This window comes from Otolemur garnettii, unplaced genomic scaffold, assembly GCF_000181295.1.
Source record: "Otolemur garnettii isolate 467f Iridium unplaced genomic scaffold, OtoGar3 scaffold00148, whole genome shotgun sequence".
Classification (NCBI taxonomy): Eukaryota; Metazoa; Chordata; class Mammalia; order Primates; family Galagidae; genus Otolemur; species Otolemur garnettii.
Window position 1 is genome coordinate 4,803,998 of NW_003852543.1, and position 21,101 is coordinate 4,825,098.

The following is a 21,101-nucleotide window of genomic DNA, read 5'->3' on the forward strand; positions in this document are numbered from 1 at the left end:
AGGGGGACAGCTTGAGGCTCTGTCTCAAAAAAAAAAAAAAAATAGCAATGTAAATAGAATTTCTAATTAAACATGAAGAGTGGGAAGTGCTGCGTGATGATGCAGCAGAGGCCCCCACCCAAGTTTCAGTTGTCAGAGAAGGTGTAGGGGGTTATAAAGGTGAAGAGATGGAGAAGAGGGTCCCTGGAAGTGGGAGAGGGGTGGGGAGCCCCAAGGGGCAGAGGAAGTTTGTCATTGCAGAGGAAGTTTCGTGTGACTGGAGAAGGCAATAGAGCTGGTGCAGGAAGATCCTCAATTGATTTGAGGATTTGGAACTGCATCCTGAGGGGGATGAAAGGGATTTTAGCAGAGGAGAGAGAAAATTAACTGGGGACTTTGGTTGTTATGCAGAGAATAGTTGAAGGGAGAGGTGCGAGGCTGGGAAGATGAGTCCAGTCAAGAGGAAGGTGTCTGGCCCCAGTGACCATGCCGGGGATGGCCCCCAAGTCTATTTATAAAGTCAACAGGACCAGATGACATGGGGCTCAGAGAGGGAAAAAGTGTCAAGAGTGAGTCTCCAGAGTCCAGCCTGCGTCAACAAAAACAAAAAACAATGAGAAGACAAGTAATGAGGGTCCTGTTCTGCAGGAGAGTATTCTAGTCTCCTGCCTCTAGAAAGCAAAACCAAGGGAAGGGATGAACCATTCTCAGTCGCGTTTCATGGGCACTTGCATTGTGCTTGGTGCCTTCTGTGGCACTGTAAATCCTCATCATGAGAATAAAGGAGGGTAAGTGTGCCCTGCCCTCTTTTATTAATAGTAAGAGCAAGAATTGTGATGATAGAAATATGTTGCAATAAATTCCGATTTCACCTTCAAAGCACATTTGTATCTTCTATTTTCTAATATTTTCCTTGACTGGAAGAGACCTTCAGCTATAGATGAAAAGAATAAAAAAGAAAACAATAATCTAGACTACCTCCCACTTTGTGGGATGAATAGCTTTCTGAGATTTGGATCTAATAGAGCTACAAAGGAACCGTGTTTGATTCTTACCTCCCTTCACAGAGAATTTTTAATTGACTCTTCCTCCCGTGTTCTCTGTGTGGCCACATCTGTCTGTGAAGCAGTGTTTGGCTTTGTCCCTAGCTCTTTGTTTTATTCATGACTTACGTGTGGCCTCTTTCATCTTCTGGAACATAATGCTGTTTTGGTTCTCAGTGTTTCCTGGACCAGCCTCAAATCTGTCACCTTGGAAATGAAGTATTGAGCAGGGAGGTTGCCCTAGCAACTCTTCATTACAAAATGCAAAATGGACCAGATAATTTTATCTTAGCTCTTTCAGAAAGATTAATTCATCACCAAGTCACATACAGAATAAAACTGCATTAGCTATTTGATGGACCTGGAATTTAAAGCTCTTTATTGCCAATGGCTTTGAAAAAAAAAAAGGGAACAATTTGGTAAGATTAGTCTGCATCATTGGAGATTCTACCTCATCATCTATCATCACCATCATTATCATAATGTCATTGCACCCCATCAAGGCATCCTGCTTTGTCCTTCTCTGGCTTCTGCTCATAGCTTCATGGTCAGATGTCCTGGATTTGTAGCCCAGCTCTGTTATTTACTTCTGAAGGGCCATGGCAAGGTCCTTAATCTTGTATGCAATGAATTCTCATTACATACTAGGTTCTGAATGAAGCATTCGCTATCATCAAAGTATCTCATCTAAAACTTAGAGCAAAATGTGATGTGGCTGTTCATTTCTTCATTTAGCTAACAAGGAACATTAGGTTCCAAAGGGTTAGGGACACTTTGTGACACTTTACTGCTTTCAAATATAGTAGCACTGAACATCACAAAACATTAACACAAAACCCTTTTTCAACTTAAAATGACCATTATCACAAAAGCTACCTATGTATATTTGTTGTATAAAAAGATTAAAAGATACAGATAAGTGAAAAAGAAAGAAGCACTAAAGTTGTAACCTACCACAGATGAGTCATCTGATGGTTATTTGGCTACACCCTTTACTGCATATTATGTATATGGCCTTTATATGTCATTTATATAGCCTTGATTCGTTTTGTTTTTACCAAAATGAACTCAAACTGAGCACATTGTTTTTGTACCTGCATTTTTACTCAACCATGAACATCATTCCATGCCAGCCTGTACTCATCTTCTACGCCAATTAAAATGGTAATGAACATTTTAATTGAAACTTAAATTGAAAATAATATTTTATTATATAGATGTGTAGACTGAGGAATGCGAGAGGTAATGTACACTATAGTAACATTTTCGTGAATTTATGAATGAGCTTGTTGACAAGCCACTTGGCCAATTAGTTTGGCTCTGCCTCCGTTTTGTTCTGGGGAGCCAGCAGATGTTGCAGTTTGAAAAGCAGAGGTGTAAGCTTCAGCACTCAGCAACTGGCACTGCTGCAGCATCTGCAGAGCCACTTTAAAGATGCATCCATGTGGGATTTGCACAGAATTTCCTTTACCTGTGCCCAATCAGAACCTCTCCTTGGCTGATTTCTTAGTAAACTCTGGGATATTTACTAGAAGAACGGAGTTAGTTGAAACACAGTGAAGTTGGTGAATTCAGTCTGGGTTGAACAATAAATATAGAATCACCAGTTTCACACTACACAGCTGGGATGCTGTCAGGTAGAAGTACACCTGTTCACTGTAACAATTAATAGCTGTGTGTTTCTTCATTTAGCATACATTATGAACATTTTTTCCTTTTCCACTTTTGGATGAATTTTAATGGTGGCACTAATATTTAGTAACACGAATGACTGCAATCAATGTATTCCTCCTATCATTGAGAAGCTTATTTGGAATTTTAAAAGTGCTCATTTTACTATCCCTTGGAGTAGTAACAGTAAAAAACAAGCAAATCCCCCCTCCCTTGAACCTCCCACCAATAGCTGTGTGAAAGGTATTTTGTTTTAATTTTCAATTCTTTTACCATGTATGAAGTTTTCTACATAAGCTAAATATACCTCTTAAAATCTTTTTCACATCATTAATATTCTTACCAAATGACTCTTAAAAAATAGCAAAGTTATACTTCATCTCATGCATCAATTACCAATAATTCAAATTTGGTGGAATCTAAGCTCAATCATATTTTTTGAATCTCAGCCATTATTTTAATGTACATATAGTTTTAACCTTTCATGTACTCAATAAATGGTTACTTTGTACCTGTATTGTGCTAGAAACTAGTATTTGCATTTTGTTTGTGTTTATTTTTGTTTTTATTCCTCCCCTTACTCCAAAACTAGTATTTTCAAAGGGAATAAGAAACTCCAGAAGCTGGTGGGAAAGGGAGCCATAGAGGAAAAGTTGCGCTTAAGTAAATTTGTCTACAGAGGAGCTGAATGAGAAACATGTGGAGGGTGCCCAGGGCCTGGCAGAGAGCATTAGACATTCTGTTATTGTTACTGATAAGCTCTTCTGGAGGGATATTTCGTCTAACCATGGGAAAAATTCTAACGGAATCAGCCCATATTGGCCTGTCCATGAATTCCAGCAATTCATGTGGCCTTTATGGTCAGTGATTCACTCTCTCTTTCTTTTTCTCTCTCTCCCCTCACTTTCTTCCTGCACTCCCTTTTTTCTCTCCCTATTCTTTCCTTCCCTATTTCTCTCCTAGTGAAAATCTTGGCACAAAGTGTGATTATTAATGTCAGTTTATCAAACTTCCACGTTAACCTTGAAAGAATTAAAGTAGGTAATGTGTCGAGACTCCTCTTTGTTATCAAATATTGTCCAGGAGAGCGTCTCCTTAGTCTGCTATGCTTGATCTGCGTTATAAAATAAGTGAACCCCTGTCACGGGTGCTATGTCCGGGTGGTTTAACTCCCTCTCCAACAGATTGCACAGTCTTCATTAACCTCTCTGTCCTCCCACTTGCTTCCTTACAGAAGCAGGACAGCCATGCCTCTGCCCCTCAAAGTCCTCACGAAGGTGCCCCCATGACCTCATAATCACACCAAATTTGACATCATAAAGAAAATATCTCATATAACCTGTATGCAACTACCATGTTGCAAAAACTAAGAGGACAGACTCAGGGTGTGGGCTATGCCTCTGTCTTTCCCTGAGTCTGCATGCAGAAAGGAATGAGAGTGAGCACACGAAAGCCAGTCGAGCCTCTGCCCCGCTGAAGCACACGATGGCCTTGCAAGGCGTGCGAGCTAAATCCAGGAAGGAGGGAAGTAAAACCCGGAACCCGGCCTTTCTCTTAATCCTGACCCAGGAGCCAAGTTGCTGGTGGTGAAATGTTACAATGTTGCTAAATACTTTGTGGTATTGACTTTCAATCAAGCCTTTAACTGGCAAGCTTGAAGAGCTATTTGTAGGCTTCTAAAGGAGTAGTTTTTTCCCTGGGGAAGAAAAGGAAAAAAACAAACATAAATGTCTTTCATTTTGTTGAGATTGATTTTTTTTTCCTCTGAAAATTTATGTGACCTATAGTTCTCTTTTGAACGATGATGTTTTTCTCGCGTCTACAAGCTTCAATCAGTGTTTAAAGTCCAGTCCTGCTGCCTTTTAGCCCAGTTCTGGCTACTTCCCTCTGATCAGGATTGTTTAGAAGCCCCTTGCTGAATTCGTGGGATTGATAAGTAGCAATGTTGAACTATTCAGCCTCTTCTCTTCCTATTCGCTTCAGTTGTCTCCATCTTAGTCTTGTGTAAATTTTAGTGTTAATGGTTTAATCACAAAATTAACATAAGTAGTTTTTAAAGACTATGAAACAGTACAGTAAAGAGTAAAAGTTCTGCCTACCCTCTTCACTTGTCCCAAAATCCCAATTTTTAGAAATAACCACTGTTGATAGTTTTAAACCTAATTTTTTTTTTTATGTTTCAGGCATTTTAAAACTAAATAGGGCATTTCAAATAAAGTTGAGGGCCCCTCTCTCCTGAGTTTCTGTGTTTTAATGTTCTTGGTACAATAGAATTAAACATCGTCATTCCACAGGTTTAAAACATACAGATCGTATCATATTGTAAACTTCTTTCTGAAACTTAGTATTTGGTTTAACATATTTTTTGAGATTTTTATCTATCTTGACTAATTTTCCCCTTGCTGTGTTTTTCTGATGAGTACATTTCGATTTCTTCTAAAGTCTGCTAAATTTAGACTTATTTCTGACCTCTTATTTTCTGTTGAAAATTACTTTCCTTTGCTTCTTTATGGTATTCTTTCTTGTCTTTTGTTAGATTGAAAAAGTTGTCTGTATTCCCTCTTCCCCCCCCCACCTATGCTTGTTCAGAAGCAGTAGATGGTACTTCCCTTCCTTTAGTAATTACTTAAAAGTTTTAACATACATGAAAAAAAAATTCTAAGTCTTAACTATTTTTGTATTTTTATAAAGGTCTCTGTTGAGCATTTTGAAGCTACTATCTTCTTTTAATTCTGTAGATTTAGGGAATACAAGTGTTTTTTATTACATGAATGAATTGTATAATGCTGAAGGGTTTCTCATGTACCCGTCACCAGAATAGCATACATGGTACCAGATAGGTAAGTTTTCATCCCTCACCCTCCTCCTTCCACTCCCCCTTCTTAGTTCCCAATGTCCATTACACCACTCACTTTATGACTGTATATACCCATTGTTTAGCTCCCACTTACAAGTGAGAACATGTGACATTTTTTTCTCCATTCCTGAGATACTCCACCTATTCTAAAATAATGTTCTCCAGTTCCGTTCAAGTCGCTGCAAAAGACATTCTTTCACTCTTCTTTATTGACCAAGTAGTATTCCATGGCAAATATATGCCACATTTTCTTTATCTACTCAGCAATTGATGGGCACTTAGGGTTTATTCCATATCTTGGTAGTAGTAAATTGTACCGTGATAAGTATTTGGGTGCCTATATATATATAATGACTTATTTTTATTTTCCTTTGGGTAGATACCCGGTAGTAGAATTGCTGGATCAAATGATTCTTTGAGGAATCCCCATACTGTTTTCCATAGAGGTTGTACTAAGTTATAGTCCCACCAACAGGGTATAAGTGTTCCCTTTATATCACATCTATGCCAACATCTATTGTTTTGTGACCTATTAGTAATGGCCATTCTGACATGGTAAAGTGGTATCTCATTGTGGTTTTAATTTGCATTTCTCTGATGATTACAATGTTTAATTTCTTTTCTTTTTTCTTTTTCTTTTTCTTTTTTTTTTTTTTTTTTTGCAGTTTTTGGCTCAGGCTGGGCTTGAACCCGCCACCTCCGGCATGTGGGCCCAGTGCCCTACTCATTTGAGCCACAGGCACTGCCCAGTGTTTAATATTTTTTCATATGTTTGTTGGCTATTTGTATATCTTCTTTTGCAAAAGATCTGTTCATGTATCTTGCTCACTTTTTGATGGAGTTATTTGGTTTTTTTCCTTGCTGATTTGAGTTCTTTGATATTCTGGAATATTCTTTGTCAGATGTGTACAGTCTGGGCATATTTTCTCCCATTCTAGACTGTCCACTTGCTCTGTTGATAATTTCTTTTGCTGAGCAGAAATTTTTAATTAAGTCTCATTTATTTATTTTTGTTGTTGCTGTATTTGCTTTTCAGGCCTGTCATAAATTCTTTGCCTAACTCAATGTTCAAAAGAGTTTTTCTTAAGTTTTCTTCTAGAATTTTTTGTGGCCTCAGGTCTTACAGTTAAGTCTTTCAATTTGGGCACAATGGGCATTCTAACATGATTATTCTAGCCCATGATGGGATGTTTTTCCAGTTGTTTGTGTGGTCTTTGATTTCTTTCATCAATGTTTTGTTGTTCTGCTTGTAGAGATCTTTCACCTCCTGAGTTAAGTATATTCCTAGCTATTTTAATTTTTTGCAGCTATTGTACATGGTAGTGGGTTCTTGAGTTGACTCTCAGCTTGTTATTAGCATGTAGAAATGTTACTGATTTGTATACATTAATTATGTAAACTGAGACTTTACTGAATTTATCAATAAGACTCTAGGAGTCTTTTGGAGGAATCTTTAGAATTTTCTGGATAAGAGTATATCATCAGCAAACAGAAATAGTTTGACCTCCTCTTTTCTAATTTGCATGACCTTTATTTCTTTCTCTTCCCTGATTACTCTGGCTGTGACTTCTAGTACTAATGTTGAATGAAAAGTTGACTTTCAACTTTTTCCTATTCAGTGTGATGATGGAATGGGTTTGTCATACGTGCCTTTTATTATTTTGAGGTTTGTTCCTTATATGCCTAGTTTATTGAGGGTTTTTATCACAAAGGGGAGCTGGATTCTATCAAATGCTTGATATTGAGATGATCATATGGTCTTTGTTTTTACTTTTGTTTATGTGATGAATCACATTTATTCATCTGTGTATGTTCAAATAACTATTATCTATTATACATATCACTGCTTTATGTGGGGTGTTTTTACAAGGATTGCTTTTAAGATTTTCCTTTACATTGGACATGCTGCAGTTTTACTCCAATTTATCTATGTATGGATTTTTCTTTTTTAGTCTGTTTTGATATGGGCTCAGTTTTGATCTGAGGACTTATTTCTTTCTTCAAATTGTAGAATACTCAATTATTGTAGTTTCACATGTTGCTTCTCTAACAATCTATTCTCTTCTTCTGAAATTCCTGTAAGTTTCATTAGCTCTCATCATGATCATCATCATCTATATTTTTTTACCTCCCTGAGCTGTATTCTGTGGAAAGTCATTAGTATAATCACCCACTTCACCAGTTCTTTTTCTAATTGTGCCAGTTGAGAATTTATTCTAGCTATTAAGATTTTTTTAATTTCAATTACAATTTTGTTCCAAGATAGATTTTTTTTTAATCCCATCCATTTCTTCTTATGGCACTTGAGTAAGTTTTTGTACTTTTACATAGCTGCTACATTTTTGAGCAACCTAATCACAAGCAATTTTAATCATAATTAATTTAAAGTCATTGTGAGATGGCTTAATTAATTTATTCTCAAGTGGGTTGACATTCTGATTGTTGATTTGCTCAGTTATTATTTTTGACATTTCACTTTTGTATATACTTGGAAATTTTAGTATGTTATCTCCTGTTAATAAGATATTTTTAAAATATGCCTTTCCTCTTTGTTCTCTGTTTTACAGTTGCCTAAATCCATCCCTTTGACCTACGGCCCTCCCCCCTCACCATGGGCATTTACACTCTTGTTCCACGGTGATATGTGGATATTACAAAGAATGGCTTGACTTAGTTCTTAGTTGTGAGGCTAGTGTCTGCTCACCCTAGGCAGGGCCTTCTTTCAGGGGTAAGAGACCATCATACCAGTGCTGATGCCTGGCGCTCAGCCTGATTCAGGCTTTTGTTTTACAGAGTACTCATAATCCCACTTGTTTTCTGAGATTTGAACTCCTCCTGCCCTGCCTTCTTTGAACACAGAATCAGCGGCCTATATAGCTTCAGCCCTGCTCACTTTTTCACATTTCTGTTCAGCTTTTTGTCTCTAGAAATCCATTTATCAGTCATGCATCACCCTTTCTTCTTTTCTTTCTTTCTATGCATTCTTTTCTTAATAGCAACAATAAAAGATTTGTATGATTTTTGGAGGCACAGAGAAATGTAAAAGCATGAGCTATGTCATCTTGATTGAATGCAAAAATTTGCTTCTTAAAAGTAATTCTTCACATTTCTAAAATACCTATATGCTCCTATAATCAGAATCATATACTACAGTATTGAAACAATGATAGTGTAGCTCAGTATGTTCCTGTTAGACATTTTTCTTTTTTATTTAAAATATGAGATATACATTTTGTAAGCATGCATTTATTCATTTATCAACAAATGTTTGTTGAGGGCACACTGTGTATCAGGTACTGTTCTAAGGGATGGGAATGCAGTAGTGAATCAAGCAGTTTCTGCTCTTAGGGAGCTGACATGCTCTAGAGAGATAGGTGATCTGGAAACATAAGCATAAAATAACAAGTACTATTAAGATGAAAGGACAGTCAGGAAGAAAAGAGTGAAGGTGGGTTTTGATTCAGGAGAGGGTGGAGTGAGCCTGTCTTTTCCATTAAATACAATGATAAATCATAGACTATCTATCTATATGGAAGTGATCTTGGAAATCAAGACGATCCCAAAAAATTGGGGAGCGAGACCAAACCAGCAAAAAGTCTACCATTTTTCTCCCTGGAATTTCCAGGTGTGGAATCAGGTATCCAAAAAGCCAGAAATAAGCCCTAGGCAGAGGCAGAAAGAATATGAGAAAGAATTCTTTCTTTCTGGTGCACTGCTGTTCTTATAGGAAGTGGGCTTGTTAATCACTAAGCTTTCCTTGTTTGACGTGTTACAAGAACCTCTTATAAACTGATAAGAAAAATGGTCAAAAGATATCAACAACAATAAAATATTCTTAAAAAATAAAACGTAAAATAAGTATATAAAAAAGAGAGCTGGCCCACTCCTAAGTTGTAAAGAAGCAAAAATGAGCTCCTACCTCTGATTCCCTGATTTGACAGAAGCCTCTGAAGATGCTATTCAATTCTTATTAGCACTTCAGAAACAGTTTGGGCTTTCATTGCTGTTTTTTGGCCTATGTGTTTGTGTGGTGGTGGTGGTTTTTTAAATATCTAGTTTTAAAAATTGAAAGGAAATGGGTCGCAATAATATCTCTCATTCTCATTTCTTCTTTACGATTTACTATGTTTTTTCATTTTCTACATGTATACTGTGTTGAGTTTATAATCAGAAAAAAATATTTACAGCTATCCAGATACCTTCTTGAAGGTACTTGTTAACCTATCAAGTGACACGTTCCTTTCCTTTGATATTGATGTGTAGGTGTTCCCTCTGGCACATGTGTCCAGCGACACAAATAATATGATGTTAATTAACCCCAAAGGAATCAAGCTCAGTGTTTACAAGAGAAAAGTGGAACAGGCGATTAAGTCCTATGAAAAGTGAGTATTCCTCCTGGCTGCTCTTTAATGGATGTGGAGTTTGTTTGTTTGGGTCTTTTATTTTAGCTTAGCCTTGTTTTGTTTCCGAAGCGATTTCTAAAATTGTTCATGAGGCCTGTCAACAGCAGTGGCAGCAGCTGGCACAAGGTTTCCTGTGTTCCAGGCACTGCATTAAGTACTTTACCTGAACATTTTTGGCAGAGTTTATAAGAAACCATCTTCCTTTTCAAAGTCTATAGACATTGTACATTTTGATGAGATCTTTAAGGTAATGAAATAATGAAGATAGAGTAATGAAATAATGGAGATAAGTATATATTATTGTTAAAAAAATTTGTATCAAGTTCAAGATAATGATCAAGTTGACCACAGTGAAATCTATGCTCTAACATAGCCCCTGTGTCCATTCTGAGACAGGAGCCTCTTCTTGCAGGGACAGAGGACCCCGTCTTTCCCCTAGCCATGCTGTTATCACCTGCCCACCCTGCCCCCAGTGCTCAGTTAATCCTTGGTGCACAGCACTTGCTAAAACTTAGAGCACACCCAGCTTCTTCAGGCAAACCTATTCTTGGTTCTGGAATTTGGGTTTCCATTTACCCTGTGAGTGGGAGAAATGAAAGTCCACGGAAGTTAACAATGTGGCTCAGGTCAGCATGGCCTGCTGACCATCCCTGCCCCTCTAGGATGTCAGGTCCTGACATCAACTCAGCCAGCCTTGTTTTCTCCTTCATCCCCTATTCCTAGCAGGTGTCTGTGTGTGTGCATATGTGCACTCATTTGACTATTCTATTCAAATTTGATATAATTCAAATTCAGTTATTAAAATTCTTCAAATTCAGTCATTCAAAATGCAATATAATAATACCATTCCAATTCTAGTGTAATGTGTTTGGATAATTCAAGTACCAAAGTTCTATATTTGCCTGGTCTGGTACAAGACCACAAGCTAGAGCTTTGAGGCCCAACAGTTTGGGGGGGTTTCATCCTTGGTTCTGACACCACTTTGGGAAAGCCTCAGATTCCTTATTCATAGAACCTGTCTTGTCTCATAGGGCAAGTGAGGATTATGTAAATCACACATAAAGAGCAATTAATGCTCATTACTTAACCCTTTCATTTCCTGAATCTGATGATCCTAAAATGACCTAAAATTCACATACATGAAATGTGACAGTTACACAGCTTCTCCCACTGTGCTGACCTTTTCCCAGGAGTTTCAGGAAGGTTAGGGACCCCCATTCCCAGGCAGAAGAGAAGCTTTCTTACTTAGCAACAAAACCAAAATATAGACATAGTGATTTTTCCCACTTCTTACTTCCAGTGAGCGAATCTGGAAAAAGCCTTTTAGTATCCTCTAGACAAATATTGTCACTATATTATTATTAGTTATTATAATAGTATTCTAATGTTATTAATAACATTAATTTTAACCTGACTGATATCATTTAATAATATGTAAGATTATTGATTAAATTATTTGGTGTTGCTAATTTGATGTTTATATTACATAATTTAACACTATGATTTAATAATACTAATATTAATATGAACATTACACAGCACACAACTTCTTAATATTTTGCATTCAATAGTGTTTAAGACTTTTGTTGATGTAAATATTCCTTTTTTCAATTTGCTCCTCTTTTCTCAAAATATGCAGAATATGAGAAGGAAATGCTTTATCTCCAGCCCACTCCCAAGTAACATTTCTAAGACCTTTCCCCCCAAAAGTAAGCCAGATGTAACCTTATATAACCTCACGTGACCTAAATTCCTATGGTTAGGGACAACTAGGCAAATGGAAAGCTTACAGTCCTTTGGCCAAAATAATGACATAAACCAGTGATTCTGGTCACAGTAGCCATGTGTTAAAGTTCTTCTGTTTCAATATTTTGAGAATTGAGGGAGTAATTTTAGCTTCGTATGTCTGAGCATACTCTTTGAGTGAATACTGCCAGGGCTGGCTAGATTCTGGGGTAATTTTTCTGCAGCTTACTTTGTTTGCAGGCCTAAAGTCAAGGTCAATCTCAGCCTGGCAGGAGAAGCCTCTGTTCTAAACTGACTCTGGAACCATGTTTAGAACCCTCTACTCAGTCTTCAGTTCACTGGGCTGGATGCTTACCAAACTTCTGAAGTGTCACTAGTTACAAACTGTTTTGCAAATGAGTCACTTCTTGGCACAAGTAGATTTCAAAATGAGAGATAGAGAAAGCTAATGAATACAACCCCTTAGCCAAGTTTCAGTCTCCGACAAGAAAAACTATCATTAGTAAAACCTCCAAACAAGAGTCTGGGCCAGCCTCAGAAAAGCCCTTATGCCCTGTACCCTTCCAGCACCCCACAGGGAGGCCCATCATAACACACACGTAACACAGTGATTTTCCTGTGGTTGCCCCCCAACAATGAGGAGCCAGTGGCTTCAGTAGAGTCATTGAAATATCTCAGTGAAGATGGAAATAGAATTACAGAGGTTTTGAAAATGTGCTCTTGGAAAAATGTTTTCTAAAGTATTGAACTGAAATTAGAAGTATATGCTAGAGTTCATCAATGATTTCTCAGCATTTATAAGCCTCATTCTTCAGAACCTAGAGGGAATGAGTTATTCCTGGTCCTTTTATGTATGCCTTTCATCTCAGGGATGCCAAGGGCAGGTGGTGTTGCCCTTATCTTATCAACGAGAAAGCAGAGTTTCCAAAAGCTGTGTAACACAGGATAACACAGCAGCAAAATGGGGACACTGTCATTTGTACCCAGACCCATGTCATTCCAAAGCCTTATCCACACTGCCTTCACTTTCAACATTTAGTTTTAAGAGGATGGTGAATAGGTGGAGTTTTTTATGGAAAAAAGTACACACACAAAAATACCCCCCAAATGCCTAATATGAACCCTTTTAACAAGGGTTAACTTGATAGTTGATAGTTGTTTCATGACTCATGAGTGAAGAAAACCAGTTTCCAAATAGGCCCCAAAGAACCAAACATTCTGAGTGAGACAGAAGCACTGAGCTGGCTCGTTTCCCCCTTCCTGACTTTTTTCTAGCACTTATAGAACATTTACTGTGTCTGACACAGTTCTGTCTATGGGATGATACACACTAGCTCATTGAGTCCTCACAGTGACCCTAGGAAGGGGGAGGTACTCTTATCCACATTTTGCCGGAACAGTTAAGGACTGCCTCAGAGTCTCACAGCTAACCAAGCTTTTGGCCCAGGTACTGTGGCTCCAGAGGCCATCCTCTTAACCCCCACACCGGCCTCCCTTTCTGCGCTCTCATCAGGCTCATGACAGGAGATCAGGACAGGATAACTCCTCCACCAGAAGTGTGTTCTCAGAGCCCTGTCCCATGCTGCTGGGTCCAGTGGTTAGAAGAATGTCTCCTGAGTGGAGACATTTGATTGAAGTAATTTTTCTTTTTTTTTTTTCTTTTTTTTAATGTTCACAAGGTTGGAGCCAGTGTTCTGAGCCCTGCAGTCCAGGAAGCCTGCTTTGGGGTAGTGAACTCCCCTGGATGAACCACTGGCTCCAATCCCCTTCTTTCCTCTTGGGTTGACAGCTTCTCAGGCTAAAGAGAAGTGATGAGCTGTAGTCTCCGCGCTGCCAGCCAGCAGCGGTAGATGAGCAAAACGCCTCCTCTGTCTCACCCTCAGGGGCCTCATTTGGAAAACAAGGTGTTCAGGCTGGTTGATCTCTAAACTGCATCCCAGTACTATTATTTATGACCCTGTTAACCTCTTTTACTCTGAGAATCCAGGCAGAGGAGTATCTACAGAAAGCAAGTCTAAGGTACAGTTTTTTCCTTAGGAACAAAAATGGCGGAAGTAAAGAAATGTCTTAAAACATAGGAATAGTTTGTCTACTGCCTTGGATCAGACTGGGTTTCACCTGACTGAGCTCCTTTAATGTTTGACACAAATGCCACAATGCCGTGAGTCTTCTGTGGCGATGCTGATGAGATGCTCAGATAACAGCAGCACGGTCCAGGGGTGATGGTGCTTAGCTTGGGCTTCCCTGCAGTGCCTGGGGTCAGCCTTTTGTCATGAAACGAAGTATTCCTACTAAATATCATTGTCTGTCTTTTTCTCAAACAGACGCTTGAATAAAATTGTTTGGCGAGCATTATCTGAAGAGGAAAAAGAAAAGTAAGCCATTCTGTTCTCTCCTTGCTTTTTATTTTGGTGGAATTCATGTAACCTAAAATTAACCATTTTAAAGCATATAATTCAGTGGTATCTAGTATATTAAAAAATGTTTTGCAAACTACCACCTTTTTCTAGTTTCAAAACTTTTTCTTCACCCCCCAAAACACCTCATACCCATAAATAACTATAATAAAGTAACTATTTTCCACTACCCTCTTCATCCCCCAGTGACCTGTTAGTCTGCTTTCTATCTCTATGAATTTGCCCACTTGTATATACATCGTATGAAGGAAATTACACAACATGTGACCTTTTATATTTGGCTTCTTTTAGTGGGTTTTCAAAATTCATGCAAATTGTAGCATGTGTTGGTACTATGTGTGTATGTGTGTATAGTGTATATATATATACACACAGAGGGTGGCGAAAATACGTATGCACATTTTAGGAAAGACAAAGACTGTATTAAAATGATAATACTCAAGTCACTTTGACTTCTATAATTACAAGAGATACAAGATTCAATATACAATGATAAGAAATATTACCAGTATATATTGAGTATGACAATTTTAATTCTACATACTTATGGAATGCTTTTGATATTTTAACGTATGCATACAATGTGTAATGATTGAATCAATATATTTAGGCTATCCATCACCTCAAACATTTATCATTTCTTTGTGCTGGGAACATTTAAAATCTTCTCTTCTGGCTCAGCACCTGTAGCTCAGCAGCTAGGGTGCCAGCCACATACACCGGAGCTGGTGGGTTCAAACCCAGCTCAGGCCTGCCAAACAACAATGACAACTACAACCAAAAAATAACCGGGGGTTGTGGTGGGCACCATATAAGTGAGAACACATGAAATTTTTCTGTCTGTGCTTGGCTTATTTCACTTACCCATGTTGTCATAAATAGCAGGATTTCATTTCTTTATTACTGAAGAATATTCCGTTGTGTAATATGTACCACATTTTCTTTGTCCATTCATCCTTTGGTGGACACTGAGTGTAATTCCCAATCTTGGCTATTGTGACTAGTGCTGCAACAAACGTGGGAGGCAGCTATCTCTTCCATTTCCTTTCCCTTGGATATATGAGGGCTGTCCAGAAAGTATTCAGTCATGTAATATGAAAAATAGTATTAACAATGGCTAGATCTTTTAGCAATGGGAATCTTGGATTATATGGTAGTTCTAGTTTGTTTTCTGAGGAACCTCTATAACTGTCCTCCATAGTAGCTGTACTAATTTACATTCCCATCAACAGTGTATGAGGATTCCCAGTTCTTCACATCCTCACCACATTCATTATTGCCTGTCTTTGAATAAAAGCTTGTTTAACTGAGATGACATGATACCTCATTGTAGCTTTGATTTACATTTTTCTGGTGACTAATGATGTGGACCATTTTTTCATAATATTTCTTGGCCATTTGTATATCTTCTTTTGGAAAATATGTATTCAGATGTTTTGCTTGTTTTTAATTAGATCATTTGATTTTCTCCTATTGAGTGGAGAATTTCTTATATGCACATATATCCTAGTTATTAATCCTTTGTTACACGGGTAGGTTGCAAATATTTTCTCCCATTCTGTGGATTGTCCTTTACTTTGCTGTTTTGTTTCCTTTACTATGTAGAAGCTTTTTAGCTTGATGTGATACCATTTAGCTATTTTTGCTTGGGTTGCCTGTTGCTTTGGAGGTCTTACTAAAGAAATCTTTGCCCGGAACAATGTCATGGATCATTTCTCCAATTTCTTTTTAGTAGTTTTATAGTGTCATGTCTTGGATTTAAGTATTTAATCCTTTTTGATTTGATTTTTGTATATGGCCAGAGATATTGATCTAGTTTCATTATTCTGCATGTAGATATCTAGTTTTTCCAACACCACTTATTAAAGAGACTGTATTTTCTCCAAAGTATGTTCTTGCCCCCTTTGTTGAAAACCAGTTTACTGTAGATGTATGGATTTATTTGGGAGTTCTATAATCATTCCATTGGTCTTTGTGTCTGTTTTTATGCCAGTACCATGCTATTTGGGTTACCACAGCTCTATAATATAATTTAAAGTCAGATAATGTGATTCCTCCAGTTTTATTCTTTTACTCAAGATGGCTTTGGCTATTTTGATCTTTTGTGCATCCATATAAATTTTAGAATTACTTTTTCTATTTTTACAAAGAGTGTCATTAGTGTTTTTATATGGATTGCATTGATTCTGTAGACTGCCTTAGGTAGTATGGGCATTTTAACAATATTGACTTTTCCAATCCCTGAACGAACATGAAATATCTTTCCACTTTATGTGCCCTCTTTGGTTTCTTTTATCACTATTTTTTAGTTATCACTAAAAAGATCTTTCACTTGTTTGGTAAAATTTATTCTTAGATATTTTATTTTATTTGTAACCATCGTAAATAGTTAATGGAGTGTTTCTAAGAATTTGCCACTTTCCTCTATGTTATCCAATTTGTTGGTATAATATTGTTCATAGCAGTCCTTTATAATTCCCCTTTTTCCTGTGGTACCAGTTGTAATGTTCCCACTTTCATTTCTAATTTTAGTTACTTGAATCCTCTATTTTCTTCTTAATCAAGGTAAGCATTTGTCACTGTCACTGTTCTTTTCAAAAAAATCCCACTCTTAGTTTCATTGATTTTTCTCTTTTGTTTTTTTACATTCAGTTTCATTTATTTCTAATCTAATCTTTATTATTTCCTTCCTTCTGCTAACTTTGGGTTTCATTTATTCTTTTTCTAGTTCCTTAAACTATAAAATTTGTATGTTAATTTGGGATTATTCTTCACATTAAAGGGTATACCAATATAATTCCCTCTGAGTACAGCTTTAACTGCATCTATACAGTTCGATATACTGTGTTTTTGTTTTTATCTCAAGATATTTTCTAATTACCCTTGTGATTTCTTCAAGACATTGATCTTTTTACATGTGGTTTAATTTAAACATATATGTGTTGGCTCGGCACCCGTAGCACAGTGGTTATGGTGCCAGCCACATACATTGAGGCTGGTGGGCTCAAACCGGCCCAGGCCAGCTAAACAACAATGACAACTGCAACAAAAAATAGCTGGGCATGGTGACAGGCACCTGTAGTCCCAGCTACTGAGGAGGCTGAGGCAAGAGAATCACTTACGCCCAAGATTTGGAGGTTGTTGAGCGCTGTGATACCATGGCACTTGACTAAGGGTGACATAGTGAGACTGTCTCAAAAATATATATATTTTTTTCCAGTTTTCACTTTGTTATCATTTCTAACGTCATTCCATTTTGGTCAGAAAAGACATATTGTATGTACACTTTGAATTTTGTAAAAGTTTTAAATACTTGTTTTGTGACCTAACATATGCTCTATCCTGCAGAACGTTCTATATGCACTTGAGAAGAGTCTATATTCTGCTATTGTTCAGTGTAGTGTTCTGTATATGTCAGTGAGGTCCAACTGGCCTGTATTGTTCAAGTTCTTTGTTTCTGTATTGATCTTCTGTCTTGTTTTCCATATATTATTGAAAGTGGAATGTTGAAGTCTCCTATTAGTGGGCTGCCATCTATTTTGTCCCTTCAGTTCTGTCAAAGTTTGTTTTATATATTTGAGAACTCTGATGTTAGGTGCATATACATTAGAATTGTATCTTCCTAGCAGATTTTTACCGTTATATAATATCACTTTTGTCTCTTATGACAATTTATTACTTAAAATCTATTTTTCAAGTTTACCTATTTTTTTCTTCTGCTTGGTTAAATCTGCTGTTGGACTCTAGTGAATTCTTAAATTTAGGTATTGCATCTTCAGCTCCAGAATTTCTCTTTTATTCTCTGTATAATTTCTTTGTTGTTATTCTCATTTTGTTCATGCATCATTTTTCTCATTTCCTATAGTTGTCTATGTTATCTTTTAGGTCACTGAGCATCGTTAAGATGACGTTTTGAATTCTTTATCAGATAATTAACACATCTCCATTTATTTCCTATCAGTTTCTGGACATTTATTTTGTTCCTTTGACTGGGCTTTCCCCCATATCTTTGTATGCCTTATGATCTTTAGTTAAGAATAGGGCACTTAAAAAAGCAGCCATCTCCCTCAGATTTTACAGATTGGCTTTTTTTTTTTAAGACAAAGTCTCACTTTGTCACCCTTGGTAGAGTGGCGTCATAGTTCACAGCAACTTCAAACTCTTGGGCTTAAGTGATTCTCTTGCCTCAACCTCCCAAATAACTGGGACTACAGGCATCCGCCACAGTGCCCGGCTATCTTTTGGTTGTAGTTGTCATTGTTGTTTTAGGCAGCCCAGACTGGAATCAAACCCGCCAGCCTTGGTGTATGTGGCTGGCGCCCTAGCCGCTGACCTGTAAGCACTGAGCCTACAGATTGGCTTTTTATAAGGAAAAAATCTTCACTACTCATGCCATTTAGAGATGCTAGGGCTCCCTCAAACTTTTTCTTCTCTGAGCTGTGTGTGTAATTTTCCATTTTAAAGAGGTTTATTTCTGTTTTATTCTGGAGCCCGTACTCTCTTGCACCCCTTGGTGTCTCCAGTATTACAATACCTCTGATGCTATAACAAGCTGTGGCACTCTTTTGTTCTCAGTGGCCCTTAATTTAGCACCCAAAAGATATCACTATTCCCATCAGCAAGACAGAGACCAGTTTGGGGGCATCCCCTCAAAAAAATAAGATTTTTGGATGTGTGGTCCACTCTTCTCTCCAAGGGAGAAGCCAGGATAAGGGAGTTTTCTTCCAATTGCACTGTACTCTGTTCCAGGGAGAGAAGTGAGGGTCCAGAACAAGCAAAAGCAGCAAACTGTGTTTGATGGAACTCTTCCTAGTGGTATGTCTGTCTGAGGTGCTGCTACTTTTTAATTGGTTTTTGAATTCTCATAAGGCAATTTGGTCTATATATTGTTAAGTCTATGTCTTTGTGGGGACACAAGGGCCTTGGGCTTCTTATTCCATTATCCTGCTGGTATCATTCCAATTTCGATTTTTAATAAGAATTTTTGCTGTCTTCTGAAGACAAGTTTTGGTTGTGTTTGTGTATTGAGCCCTAGGGTTGTTTTGAGTTTAGATTATACTTTTCTAACATCTGACATCTAAAGAAATAAATGATGCACTCAGCAATAAGAGAATGATAATTATGACATGTTTATTTTTCTCTGCCCTTCTCCTTCTAAGAGTATCTGACTTAGACTGGAAATAGAATCCAGGACCTGGGCCATCACACCACACTAGATTCCTCTGGCGTCCCTCTGCTCATCTGCCATAAAAAGTTTAGCTTCTGTTCCTTGTGGACCAAAACAGCAAAGCTAGAAACTTCAGGCCCTTTTAGGATTCCAAGGGGGAAAGGAGGTCAAAATAGCTAAAATGAGCTGGCATAAGGATTACTGCCCTAAAGCAAACATTTGGATTTTGTTTTGCTTTGCTTTGCTTTGTTGTTCAGAATCACTGCTAATTATACTTCTGTGAAATCCCTTTAAAGCTCCTGCTTATTTCTGCCAGGTGTTAGGCCTACGAAAAAGAAAACATACTCCAAACATGCAAGAAAAAAACCTGCTGAAAAATATTTCGGTCTATCAAACTTCTTTAAAATCAAATAATCAAATGTAATGGGGAGAAGTGCCTACCATAATTCACAGAAATGGTTCATTTTAACCTTTTCAAGCTACCAAAGTCCTGATGGACCAGAGGACATGGCTATGTCCTCTGACTTCTGACTTCTGATCTCTGTCATCTGACATCTGACACCTGTTTCAACAGACATTTCTCGGAGGAAGCTTTACTGAGGACCATCTTACCATATTGTTTCTCTCGGGGCCATTTGCTTCACTTTTGTTTCTTCTTTGTTGTTTTCTAGGTTGGATGCAAACAAACCAATACGGTACTTAGAAAACAAGACAGTTTTAAACCAGGCATTGGAACGGTTGAATTGGCCCATTTCAGTGAAAGAGTTGTCGATGCTAGAAAATGAAATCCTAGCTGGAAAAATGTACATCCATCAGGCCATGGAGCTCCAGGAGGCCGCCAGGAAGAATTATGTGAACAAGGCACTGGCAGAGGTTGGTGCTGTGGGGGTCTTCCTATTTCCTCCCTCCCTGCCTGTCCTGAGTCATTGCCATCCCTATAGTGGCCTTTCTTCCCTCTCTCACCGTTCACCACACTGATTTCTGAAGGCGTTATAGCCAATCCAGTTAAGGTTTTAGTACTTTTTTTCATCAGAAAGGAAATGGCATTTGATTTTACTATGGCTTTATTTTTAAAACAATACATCTTTTAATTGACAAACGAAAGTAAATCGATGTATACTGTAAGGATTAAAATCCTTGACTTTGATAGAAGCCAGACCAAGGACTAGCCCTGGATATACCATCTAAATCAGTGTGTGATTTTAGTAAGTTATTCATTCTCCTTAAACCTAGATGTTCGTACATGTATAATAGCAGTATTAATAGTATCTGTCTCATAGGGTTGTTATGAAGATAAAATGAGCATGTGAAGCACTTAGTATTAAAAGCCCCCCATAAGTGTTAGAAATTATTATTATTAATAAAACCAACCTCCTAAAAAGAAAAATAATTTATAATGTGACTGCCTCGTGGCTACCACTTTAGAGCATTTCCTTTCTGCCTTTTTTTTTTGCAAATAAATGTTTTCATTGCATAGATGCAGTCAGAGTGTCCCTAGTCATTTTATGATCTCCGTTATTTCATAAACTTTCTATGTGTTTTTACTAAATCTTCAGATTGATATGACTGAGGGTTACTCTGGTTCATTTAATTCTTCACTGAATGTTGAGCATTTGGCTACTTTCCAGTTTTCTGCTCTTTCACATAATGTTTCTATGAGACATACGATGCATACAGTTGAACAGTTGAATTATGTTGTTAAGATGTGGTATTAGAAGTAGTATTTCTGAATCAAAGCATATTAACATTTAAGAGGTTCTAAATATATATCCCCAGTGTAAAACCCTCCTTTCTAACTGTGTGTGGCTGTGTCTATGC

General features: G+C 37.6%; 1 protein-coding gene across 1 annotated transcript in view; it reads left to right on the top strand.

Annotated features, from left to right (window-relative positions):
- The window catches only part of VWA3B (von Willebrand factor A domain containing 3B), a 184,199-nt gene that overhangs the window by 136,223 nt on the left and 26,875 nt on the right, over positions 1-21,101 (top strand). Inside the window, exons 19-21 of the mRNA XM_003799288.1 lie at positions 9,814-9,932; positions 14,024-14,074; positions 19,955-20,156. Of these exons, the coding sequence (XP_003799336.1) occupies positions 9,814-9,932; positions 14,024-14,074; positions 19,955-20,156 (372 nt within the window). The remainder of the gene's footprint in view (positions 1-9,813; positions 9,933-14,023; positions 14,075-19,954; positions 20,157-21,101) is intronic.